Source organism: Aquarana catesbeiana, linkage group LG01, assembly GCF_042186555.1.
Source record: "Aquarana catesbeiana isolate 2022-GZ linkage group LG01, ASM4218655v1, whole genome shotgun sequence".
In the NCBI taxonomy this organism is placed as follows: domain Eukaryota; kingdom Metazoa; phylum Chordata; class Amphibia; order Anura; family Ranidae; genus Aquarana; species Aquarana catesbeiana.
Window position 1 is genome coordinate 190,556,635 of NC_133324.1, and position 13,014 is coordinate 190,569,648.

A 13,014-nucleotide genomic window follows, 5' to 3' on the forward strand; every position below is an offset into this window, starting at 1 on the left:
CAAGGAGCTTTCTAGCACTGCAAGCTTTTAAAACACTTTTCTAGTTTTCAGTTGCCACAGCCCCAGGTCATTTCTCCACCAGCACAACGGAGTATTGCTCCAAGTTTAATGGATGCTCCCTCTGGGAGTAGAGAGAATCCAGGAGGTGCCAGACAGGAGGTTGAGGAGGAGCCTGATAGCGGTTCTTCAGATCCCCAGGGGGAGTCGGAGGGAGAGGAAGTGGATGGGGAATCCACAACAGCCTCTCGCTACAAACTTTCGCTGGAAGAAGTGGAGGAGCTTTTAGGAGCTTTCCATACCACTTTAGGAATCCAGGAGGAAAGGAAGAAGTTATCTCTCCATGACCAGATGTATAGGGGCCTGGGAGAGCATAAGAAGAGTGTTTCCGGTCCATGAGGTTTTGGTTGATCCCATCAAAAAAGAGTGGCAGGACCCGGAAAGGAAACCTTTCTTCAAGAACTCTGAAACGAAGGTTTCCCTTTGCAGAGGAGGAGGCGCTGGTATGGAATAAATCTCCTAGACTTGACGCGGCCTTTTCACAAGTCTCCAGGCATACTGACCTGGCTTTTGAGGACATGGGGGCGCTCCCAGATCCCATTGACAAGAGGATAGATTCCCTCTTGAAAAATTCCTGGGATTCTTCCCTGGGTAACCTGAAGCCTGCCATGGCGTCCACAGTGGTGGCACGGAACATGGAATATTGGTTGACGCAGATTAAAGCGCACATAGAGGCAGGGACATCTAAGGAAACGATCCTGTCGTCTTTCCCTATGCTCCTTAAGGGGGTGGCTTATCTTGCGGACACCTCGGCAGAATCGGTGCGTATGTCCGCAAGATCGGCAGCATTATCCAATTCAGCAAAGAGAGCCTTATGGCTTAAGACGTGGCAGGGAGATACCGCATCTAAAGTTAAACTTTGCGGAATTCCTCTCACAGGGGACTTGCTGTTTGGACCTGGTCTGGAGGCCGTCTTGGATCGGACGGCCGACAGAAAAAAAGGCCTTTCCTTTTAAAAGGAAATTTGCAGAGACTAAAAAAAGTCTCGCCCCTGGAAGAGGTTTGACCCCCCCCAAAAACTGAACAACAGAAAAAGGGTTGGGGTCAAAAGGGCGTGGGGGGGCTATTTTTCGCTCTCCTGAGCAGCCCAAAAAGACCAAGTGACGGAACCACAGTGGGAGGAAGATTGGGGTGCTTCCTCCCACAGTGGGAGACGATCACCTCCAACCAATTTTTATTTTGGGGATTATAAGAAGAGGGTACCGGTTGGAGTTTGCAGAACCTCCACCACGCAGACTCTTGGTCACCACGCTGCCAAAATGCGCAGAAAGGTCATCAGCTCTTCTTTCCTCTCTGCAGGAGTTGGAGGAACAGGAGGTGGTTGTACGAGTCCCAGAAGGCGAGACAGGCAGAGGCTTTTATTCCCACATCTTTGTGGTCTGCAAACCGTCGGGGAAGTTCAGGCTCATCCTGAACCTGAAGCCTCTGAATGTCTCGCTCACCTACAAGAGGTTCCGAATGGACTCTATCTACTCGGTGAAAGCACTCCTTCCCCCGAACTGCTTCATGGCATCGGTGGACTTGAAAGATGCCTACCTACACATTTCCCATCGCAGAAGGGTGCCAGAAGTTCCTCAGGCTGGCGGTGAATACCAAAGAAGGGACATTTCACTTGCAGTTCAGGGCCCTTCCCTTCGGGCTATTCTCTTCCCCCCGCATCTTCACCAAGGTTATGGTGGAGGTCTTAGCTTTTCTGTGGCTCAGAGGCATCTCCGTAATCGCATACTTAGACGATCTGCTCCTCTTTGCCTCTTCCCCAGAACAGTTTTCGCGGGATCTACAGTCAACAAGAGACATCCTGGAGAATCTAGGGTGGCTCTTGAACCTGGAGAAATCCAACTTGATACATTCTCAAAGGGTGGTCTTTCTGGTTTACGTGTTGGATTCAACAAAGCAGAAAGTCTTCCTTCCCTTGGAAAAAATCCAGAAGGTGGACAGGGCAATGTTGTTACTCCAGGGCAGTCATCAGATATCTGTAAGAAGAGCTATGTCAGATTTGGGCTTACTGACATCATCCCTTCCAGCAGTGCAGTGGGCAGGATTGCATTTTCGCCCTCTACAACTATTCATCCTGAGGGTCTGGGATGGCAGTCAGGGGTCTTTGGACTCCCTGATAATGATACCGAGTCAGATCAAGATATCCTTCTGGTGGTGGAGAAAGGGGGCCAATCTTTCACAGGGTCTGGATTGGGTCCTACAAGTGTCCAAAAGTATCACGACCGATGCGAGTGGCACAGGTTGGGGCGCGCATCTAGATTCCCGTATGGTTCAGGGCGTCTGGCCGAGAAGGGACGCTAAAAGGTCCTCGAACTGGAGGGAGCTGAGAGCTATAGCCTTGGCACTCAGCCTTTCAGGGGGAACTGCTGGGGTAGCATGTGAAAGTCCGATCGGACAACTCCTCAGCACTAGCCTATATAAACAAGCGGGGGGGTACCAAAAGCAGATCCCTGTGGGTCCTCGCAGAATCTATTCTCAGGGGGGCTGAAGCAAATGTCCTGTCCCTTTTCGGCGGTGCATTTGAAGGGGGAACAAAATCAGGTGGCGGATTTCCTCAGCAGGAGGTTGCTGAGAGAAGGCGACTGGGTTTTGAACCAGGAGGTTTTCAAGGCAATATCTCGAAAGTGGGGAAGGCCTTGTGTAGACCTTTTCGCTTCGAGAGAAAACAGGAAGACGCGTCTTTTCTTCTCCCTGAACAGATGGGACGGGGCACTTGGAGTGGACGCGTTGGCCCAGAGCTGGTCTTTCGCCAGGTGTTATGCCTCCCCCCCTCCTCCTGTACTGATTCCAACAGTACTGAGGAAGTTCCAATTAGAGAGCACAACTGTTATTCTAATTGCACCACATTTGCCCAGGAGGCCGTGGTTTTCCATTCTAAGGAGTCTAGCAGCGGAACCTCCCTGGTTTCTGCCAGTCCAGGAGAATCTTCTTTCTCAGGGGCCAATCTGTTGTCCTCAGGTGGAGAGGTGGAGCCTCGCAGCTTGGCTACTGAAAAGGAATTGCTGAGGGGCAAGGGTTTCTCAGATCGTTTAGTGGAAACCTTCCTGAATTGCAGAAAAAGAGAAACGCAGGTTATCTACCTGAAGACGTGGAAACGTTTCAATAGCTGGTGCACAGAAAGTTCCTTTGATATGCGCAGTCCCATAGCGGTATTAGAATTTCTGCAATCAGGGCCGGAGAAGGGGTTAGCCCTTAGTACCCTAAAAGGGCAGGTATCTGCTCTGAGCGTTTTTTTGGAAAGACAGCTAGCAATAGACCCGTGGATAGTTAGGTTTTTTAAAGCCTTAGGCAGGCAAAGACCAGTTAGTCTCCCCCTTCCCAATGTGGGATCTTTCTTTAGTTTTACAGGCCTTTACGGTGGAACCTTTTGAGCCGTTAGAGACTTGTACATTAAAATGGATCATCCTCAAAATGGTGATTTTGGTGGCGATCACTACGGCAAGGAGAGTGAGTGAATTCGAAGCCCTTTCTATTAGAACACCTTTTTTCCAGGTGTTTCCGGACCGTGTGATTTTTTTTTTTTTTTTTTTTTTTTTTTTTTAGAACCGATCCGGCCTTTTTGCCAAAGGTGGCCTCAAGTTTTCATAGAGGCCAAGAAATTGTGTTGCCCACTTTCTGTTCGAATCCTGTGAGGGAACAGGAACTTATTTTTCATAAATTGAACGTTGGAAGGTATGTCCTTCAGTACTTGGAAGGTACCAAACCATTTAGAGTGGGCTGGTGCGTCTCTGGAGCAGATCTGTAGGGCGGCAACGTGGTCCAGATTTGACACATTCGTGAGGTACTACAGATTTGATCTACTGTCAGCAAAAGACCAGGCTTTTGGTCGTAAAGTTCTGCAGGCAGTAGTCCCACCCTAAGGTAAGGTGCTCGCTTATCCTCTATGGCGCTGTCCTGAAAGACAGAAATGGGAAAATCGGGGTTACTTACCGGTAACGTCCTTTTCCAGGAGTCTTTCAGGACAGCATAGATACCCACCCAAATTTTTGGGACATTCCTGAAGAACTCATCGCAGGAGAACGTCAGGTAAGATAGAGATTATTATGACGTGTTCTTGTGTCTCCCCAGCTTGCCAGGGGGACGGTGAGGATTAAATCTTGAAATTGGAGGCGGTGTTTACTCAAGAGGGGAGGAGCCAAGGTCTCTATGGTGCTGTTCTGAAAGACTCCTGGAAAAGGACGTTACCGGTAAGTAACTCCGATTTTTCAGCCATATTCCTGGCGGGGTGCTTTTTGCAGCCCCAGGGCTGTGGATCCCCCGATTAAAAAGGGGGCCCCAGTCCCTGAAGGTTTTTTAACGGAGCCCACCGTGAGAGGTGAAGATTGGGTCTGTTACCACAGAACCCTGCAGCTGGATAAGGTAAAGGAGATTCCTAAGGAATTTTTCTAATTCTTGTGGGTTTTCTCCTTTAAGTAAATGTTGTCAGGCCTATAGTCACCACTGGGGTCTGTCAAGAGCACATACCTGTTCCATGCTTGTCAGTCTCACTCTGTGTACAAGCTGCACGCTTCCTCTGGCCCAGGCTCCAGCTAAAGTCGTGGGAAAGGGTTTTTTTTTTTTTCTCCTAGGAATGTCCCCCCACCTGGATAGCTTTCCTCCAGGCAGAGGGAGCATGGCATTAGACGGCGGTGTGTTGCGCCGCTCCCGCCACCATTACCGCATTTCCCTTCGGCAGCTCTCCTCCTCTCCTCCTCCCCCAGTCCTCCATGTGGTCCGGTCAGGATCGGAGCCCGCTCGGACGGGAAAACATTCTATTTTAAAATAGGAGGGGCGCGGTGGGTGGTTGGAGGAAGGGGACGGGGCCTAGCGGCATTGGCATGCTTCAGCGTCCACAAAGCGGGCTGTATAGCTATAGAATGCATCTTTTTCAGGTGCATACAGCTAGGAGGGACACAGAGCGGACGGGTGGCATGTGAATAGGTGACACAGGCAGTCCCAGGCACATTTACTTAAAGCATCAGGCTGAGCTTAATAGCAGCGGCAGTTGCTGGACTATTGCTCAGCAGTGGGTGCATTTTTTTTTTTTTGGTGGTACCTCTGCGTTTGTGCTCACCACTATGACCAGAGGAGGTGGTTCAAATGCCACAAAGACCAAGGACACAAAGGGGTTGCCCTCAGGTCCTAAGGACCCTCCCTCTGCAACACCATCCTGTTCTAAGGAGGCTGGTCAGAGTGAGCCATCAGGGTCATCAGGGGCTGCAATTGCTTACGACACTTCAGCCTCTGTCTATATAACTGAGCAGGTTTTCTGCTCAGCTGTGAGTGGTTTAGAGGAAAGATTAGTGGCTTTAATCACATCTTCACAGAGTGGAAGAAAACGCATGAGGTCCCCTTCTACCACCCAGGATCCTCAGAGGAACTGTGGGAGGGGGAAGATGAATCTCCCTCAGGGGACCGTGAACAGGCTGATGATTCCTCTTCCGAGGAATCAAGTGGGGAAGGACCTTCTTCAGCTTCACATGCTGATAAGTTGCTGGTGCATTCTCTTACTGAAATGGTCCACACCACATTTAAGCTACCTTTTAACGGAGTCAGTTGAAGAGCCCACTTCCTGTTTGGGTTCACTAAAGCCTCCGCAAGCCTTGCGTGCCTTTCCTGTCCATTCAATACTAGAAAAGCTTATGTATTCTGAGTGGAATCACCCAGATGAAAACTTTTTAGGAGGAAAAAAGTGCTCAACTCTTTACCCTATGGAGGAAAAATTTACTAAGGTGGAGTATACCAGCAATTGACGCTACTATATCTGTGAATAAAAGTTTGACTTGTCCGGTTGACAATGCGCAAATGCTTAGGGATCCAACTGATAAAAAAATTGGAATTCCTGTTAAAACATTTTTTCCCTTGCACGTTCAGTGGCTCAACCTGCAGTGGCGGTAATTAGGGTATGTCAGTCCTTGAGAGACCATTTGAAACAGGTACTCAAGATGTTCCCTGAACAGCAGGCCCAGGAATTAGCTGAGCTGCCAGCAGCTTTGTGCTTTGCAATTGACGCAATCAGAGATTCTATTCCTCAAACCTCTCTCCTTACGCTTGGGTTGGTACATATGCGTAGAATCTTATGGTTAAAAAGTTGGTCAGCCGAAGCGCCATGCAAAAAGCTCCTGGCTGCTTTTCCTTTCCGCGGTGAAAAGCTGTTGGGGGAGGAAGTGGATAAATATCCAAAAAATATCAAGTGGGAAAAGTACCCTTTTGACAGTTAAGAAAAAGAGTAAACGTCCCTCATTTAAACGGGCTCTTTCTCCAGTGCCAGGGGCATCAGCCTCCAGGCAGTCACGTCGGCCTCTATTGTCAGGGTCAACCCCAGGGACAAAAGAAGTCCTAGGGGAGGAAACCTGCAAGACAGAACGCTAAAGCTTCTTTATGAAGGGTTGCCCCCGCTCACTCGAGTGGGGGGAAGACTTCTGCAGTTCTCAAAGGTCTGGCAGGAAGAATTTTGGGACAGATGGGTGGTCTCCACAATAGCTCTATTTTTTGAGGCTAAGTTGGGACTTTATATGAGACGCGAGTCTCCATCCCTATGCAAACAGAAAACGGGAAGGTTGGGACTTTGAGTGAGGTGGGCAAATGAGGCCAATGGGTCAGTCACCATCAAAAACAAGCCATTTTATTAATACATAGTAAAATAATGACATAATAATGACCCCAATATGGGTTGACTGTCACATCATATACAAATACACCCTATTTGATACATTGTAAACATTCATAAACAAGCCCCTAAAATTAGGTGCAGAGCAAATGGTATAAAAGGTAAAATGTCCATAAATTGCACAAACATCACAAAGTAAATGAATAAATGAAACTTCAGGATTGATAGACCCAGTACGAGGGAAAGTGATTATTGGATGCATCTCGTAAGTCCGACGCGTTTCGTGTATCAAAACACTCTTCAGGGGCAATAAAGCACCAATATCTAAAGACAAAGGGAAAAAAGGGGGGACTGTTCTAGATGAAGTGCAAAATGCATGGTACAAAAAGAAAACAAAACAAAAAAGCTGTGCGTATGGAGGGGGGGGGCAGAGATGCCACTACCCCAAATGGGTACTCACGTGCCGATGGGGTATGGGCTCCATGAGGTGCACGGTCACAAGGCCACCAGCTCTGTCAGGTCCGGGAGCTGAGGGAGGAGCTCAAACACAATAGCTCTAGGGTACAAACTAGGGTTTCGAGAATTCCCATTTCCTCAGGTCAAATGTCCTCAAAGATCCAGAGAAATAGAAGTCTCTCTTTCTAGCGTTAGACCGACTTTTGTCTCAAAAAGTGATCATGGTGGTTCCCGTGGAAGAGCAGGGGTCAGGGTTTTATTCAAACCTTTTCACTGTACCAAAACCAAATGGGGATGTCAGACCCATTCTAGATCTCAAAGATCTAAACTGGTGCCTGAAGATTCACTCTTTTCGCATGGAATCAATCTGATCAGTAGTCTCCATCCTACAAGGGGGAGAGCTTCTGGCATCAATCGACATCAGGTACATGCAGGTATGCATCATTATTTTCCCCGCTCACCAGAAGTATCTGCGTTTCGAAGTAGAAGGACTTTATTTTCAGTTTGTATCCTTGCCTTTTGGTCTAGCTACTGCACTTCTTTTGTTTACTTCTGGCCCTTCCTCTGGCCAGATTAAGGACTCAAGGTATAACAATAACCGCATACCTGGACGACCTGCTCTTAATAGACCAGTCGGTAGTCCGCTTGGACCAAAGCGTGGTCACCACAGACAACTACCTGGAATACCTAGGTTGGGTCATCAACCTAGAGAAATCTTCTTTAAAGCCAGTAAGAAGATTAGAGTACTTTGGTCTGGTTATAGGTACAGCCCAGAAGAAGGTGTTTTTACCCCAGGCAAAGATCAACGCCATAAAGGAGCTGGTCCAAGGGGTAAGGGCAAAGAAGGGTCCTTCCATTCGCCTTTGTATGAGGTTGTTGGGGAAGATGGTGGCTTTATTCGAAGCAGTTCCCTATGCTCAGTTTCATTCTAAACTACTTCAAAACAGTATCCTATCGGCCTGGAACAAGAAGATTCAGGCACTAGGTTTTCCAATGCGTTTGTCACCAAAAGTGCGCCATAGCCTCAGTTGGTGGAGGATATCCGAGAATCTGCAGAAGGGGGAATCCTTACCGGTTATCTGGAAGGTGGTAACAGATGCCAGCCTTTCTGGTTGGGGAGCAGTCCTGGAAGAAGCGTCTGTCCAAGGGAAATGGTCCAGAACTGAAAGGACCTTGCCCATCAACATTCTAGAAATTTGGGCAGCGCATCTAGCCCTGAGGGCCTGGACATTCAGGTTGCAGAATTCTCCTGTCAGTATTCAATCCGACAATACCACAGCAGTGGCTTATATAAATCACCAAGGGGGCACCAGAAGTCATGCAGCCCAGGGAGAGGTAAACCATATCCTTACCTGGGCAGAAAAACATTGCCGAAATGCACGGCACATCTTCATTCCAGGGGTAGAGAACTGGCAGGCAGACTACTTCAGTCGCCAGCAGTTGTTCCCGGGGGAATGGTCCCTCCACCCCGACATCTTCCTAGCTATATGCCAAAGATGGGGGATCCCGGATGTAGATCTGTTCGCGGTTGTTTGTGTCAAGAACAAGGGATCCACTCGCAAGCGGAACAGATGCATTGGTGACCCCGTGGGATCAGTTCTCACAGATTTATGCATTCCTTCCTATTCTGCTGCTACCTCGACTTCTTCCCAGGCGGAGCGGGTAAGGAAGTCGGTAATTCTTGTGGCCCAGAAGATCTTGGTATGCAGAAATAGTAAAGATGGTGGTAGGGGCCCCATTACCACCACGTCCAAACCTGCTATAGCAGGGACCAGTGTTCCATCCTACTTTACAAACGCTAAATTTAACGGTTTGGCTATTGAAACCCACATTCTAAGGAATCGTGGGCTTTCAGGCTCAGTGATACCTACCTTGATTAATGCAAGGAAGCCAGCTTCCAGAGTTATTTATTATAGAGTCTGGAAGGCATATGTTTCTTGGTGTGAATCCAGGGGTTGGCATCCTAGGAAGTATGTCATAGGTAGAATTCTTGCCTTTCTGCAAATGGGGCTAGAGATGAAACTGGCCTTGAGTACTATCAAGGGCCAGGTCTTGGCCTTATCAGTATCGTTTCAGTGTCCGCTTGCTTCGGATTCTTTGATCCAAAGCTTTATACAGGGGGTAACGCGGCTTAATCCACCGGTTAGGGCACCCCTGAACCCTTGGGACTTGAATTTAGTTCTGTCAGCATTACAGAAACAGCCTTTTGAGCCGATTACAACATATTCCTTTGGTCCTTTTTACAAAGAAGCTAGTTTTTCTGGTAGCCATTTCTTCTGCAAGAAGGGTATCGGAGTTGACGGCTCTTTCTTGTAAAGAGCCATATTTAATCGTTCACAAGGATAGAGTAGTATTTAGGGCTGAAACAACTAATCGATTAATCAATTATTAAATTAATCACTATTTTCATAATTGATTAATCGACCAGTAACATAACGGGGTTAAAAAAACTAAAATGAGCCTTTATAAAACAGAGCAAATAATCGCTACTGTAACTATGCTTTTTTCAGCCGCTGCATATTTGGAAAGGTCAGGGACTTTTTTTTTTTTTTTAACACAAAACGGTGCTTTTTTTGGTTCAATATACTTTAATGGAGAAGCTGCAGAAAAACATGTAATGCGTTTTTGCAGCAATTTGTGTTTTTTAATCTGCCCAACAACAAATTGTCCAAAAAAAATGCAAAATCATGTGCGCAAAAAATCAAAACTCACAGCAAAAAGCACTGCAGAAACGGATCAAAAGCAAACTGCATAGGTGTGTACTGAGCCTTATGCTGGCCACATGGATCAATTTTCAGACGAGAATATTCATACGAAAAATCTTTGTACATTCGCTGAATGAAATAATTTTTCATTTCATGAAATTTTCACTTGTTTTTAACAGTCTGTTTTTAAAATGAATGTAACTTCTGAATGAAAACCACATACACTGTCTGAAAATTCCTTTGACCAAGAAGTTTTCTATTATTTCCAAATTTTCACATCACTGTGGTTGAAAATGAATGTCGATTTGACCCCACTAACGATTAGAAAATTGAACAAACGTTCTTAAAATGCCTTTTTTTTTTTTTGAAGGAAGATATTGTTTGTTTTATGAAAAAAAAAAAAAAAATTGATCTCTGAGTCTGATGATATTTACCAGATTCACCCTTTAATATACTGTTAGAGGATATATACTGTATATGCTATCTCTCCTCTAATAGTATATATACAGTATATCTCATCTAATAGTATATACAGTATATCTCTTCTGTCTGTTATTCTCAGAGTGGATATTTTGCTCCCTAACCATATAGTTGGTTATTTACATTTACTACTGCACATAGCTATTTAAGAATAAATTGCCTTTTTTTTTAAACTTTACATCTTTAACTAAATTATACACCACACTTTTTTTTAAAGGTTTTTAACCGATTAATCAAAATAATAATCGGCCAACTAATTGATTATGAAAATAATCATTAGTTGCAGCCCTAGTAGTATTGCGTCCTCATCCTAGCTTTCTGCCAAAGGTGGTTTCAGGTTTTCACCTAAACCAGGATATTGTTTTACCTTCATTTTTTCCAGAACCCTCTTCTAAGGAAGAAAAGTCACTATACTCTTTGGTGTAGTGAGAGCAGTCAAGATCTATTTGAAGGCGACTGCTCAGATTCGGAAAACAGATGTTTTGTTCGTGTTGCCTGAAGTGCTAGGAAAGGACAGGCAGCATCAAAATCCACTATTGCCAAATTGATTTGGCAGGTAATTTTTCAAGCTTATGGCTTGAAGAGGAAGGTTCCAGCTTTTCAGGTCAAAGCGCACTCCACCAGGGCTGTTAGTGCTTCGTGGGCAGTGCATCACCAAGCCTCCATGGCTCAAATCTGCAAGGCCGCAACCTGGTCTTCAGTCCATACATTCACCAGATTCTATCAGGTGGATGTAAGAAGGCATGAGGATATCGCCTTTGGGCGCAGTGTGCTGCAGGCAGCAGTATAGGTCCTCAGGTCTGATTGCACCCTACTTTTGTTTGTGTCCCCTCCCCTCAGGTGGCATTGCTCTGGGACATCCCATACAGTTATTACTGTGGCTCTGTGTCCCGTGATGTGAGATAAAGAAAATTAGGATTTTTATAAATGCTTACCTGTAAAATCCTTTTCTTGGAGTACATCACGGGACACAGAGGTCCCACCCCTCTTTCTGGTTACAGGTGTATTGCTTTGCTACAAAACTGAGGTACTCCTGGTAAGGGGAGGGGTTATATGGAGAATTGAACTTCCTGTTTAGGTTGTGCCAGTGTCCATCACCTGAAGGTGCCATATAACCCATACAGTTATTAATGTGGCTCTGTGTCCCGTGATGCACGATAAAGAAAAGGATTTTACAGGTAAGCTGTTATGAAAATCCTATTTTTTAGCTAGTGCTAAAAACAGAACCCTTGCATGTATGCTACCTGGCCCGTGTAAGCCATCTACAGATAACACATACATAGTGTGACTGTGACATTCTATTATTCCTGTTTTGTTTGGTTGTTTATATTCTGTTGATTGTTCAACTGTATTTATATATATATATATATATATATATATATATATATATAATATAATATAATTTTTTTTTACTCCACAGCCGATTTATTTTACACATTCCCAGTGAAGAGAGAGACAATGCAATCAGAGTGTGCTTTCAAATTGAACTGGCCCATTGGTTTTACTTGGACTTCTGCATGCAGAATTTTCCAGGCTTGCCTCAGTGTGGGATAAGAGACTTTGCTAAAGCAGATATCCTTTTATTCTTTGACATTAGCTTTCCTGAGAAAAGGAATACAGAGACATCCTTTCATATAATTTAGAAATTACCACTTGCAGCATATTGTGGATGTGAGTACTTGTTAATTAAGGTTGTATTTGCACAGGCGTTTTTGCCATGCTGTGAATCCCAGCCGCAGGAATCTGCTGATTTCTGCCAATGGGATTGATGGCTGCATATGGATGGCAGTGTGGCGGCGGCAGCTATTTGTGTCTGTTCACCTTCGCTGATCGCGGCTGGACTCACACAAAGTGATTGCGGGCTGTGCGAACAAGCACGAATAGCTGTGGTTGCCAACAGACTCTTATTGCAGTGAGTGGGCTTGGCGACCACTACTATTCGCCCACTGCTGTCAATCCCAGCAGCGCAAATCTATTTTTCTGCCGCTGGGATTTGCAGCATGGCAAAATGTCTGTGCAACTGCAGCCTAAGGTTTATTTAAGATAGCCTCAAAGAGACATGCTTTATTCAGGACAAAATGCCCACTCGCTGACCATCTTATAATCTCCTGTCTATTGCTCCCTTGTAATTCTATCTGCTTTTCCAGCTGCCAATATAATCTGATGCTGTCTGGTGTTGGAGTTTAGGTGGTGTCACCCTCCCCATCATGCATCATAGAACAAGGTCACGTGCTCCCAGAAGCACCAGGTATTTGCAGTGGCAGTCATTGTAAAGGTAGTGGTAGAGTGATGCTGGAAAAGATGTGGACAGATTTATTACTTGAGCCTAAATGGCCTGTATTCTGCAGCTCACCACAAAGATGGGGATCTCCCAGGAGTGAACATCCACCTGTTCTCATGGCTGGGTGAAATGGCAGAGTGTTAAATGGACCCAAAGTACTCCTAAGCAGACTGATATGCAAGCAGAGGATGTTATAAACAGTCAGTGCTGCTGTTCCCAGTAGAAAAGGGGTAAAGGGAGCAGCAGGGAGAGCACTGAAGAGGTTAGTATAGGGTGGTTGGGGGTGGACTTTACACAGATACCATGAAAAGTAACATTCTCAAGTAAAATGCAGCCCATAATTTTTCATTTGGGTTGAGTTGAAGCTTCAAAGTCCTGCAACAGAAAAAGTTGAAAGTTCCCCCAAGTGAATTGAAGTTCCAGCTTTGGCAAGTTGTCACTTTCTGTCC

At 45.8% G+C, this 13,014-nt stretch overlaps 1 protein-coding gene across 2 annotated transcripts in view; it reads left to right on the plus strand.

The window, feature by feature from the left end:
- The window catches only part of DCP2 (decapping mRNA 2), a 94,164-nt gene that overhangs the window by 3,570 nt on the left and 77,580 nt on the right, over nt 1-13,014 (plus strand). For both annotated transcript variants that reach the window (XM_073624623.1, XM_073624624.1), the window contains exon 2: nt 11,705-11,856. In XM_073624623.1, the coding sequence (XP_073480724.1) occupies nt 11,705-11,856 (152 nt within the window). The remainder of the gene's footprint in view (nt 1-11,704; nt 11,857-13,014) is intronic.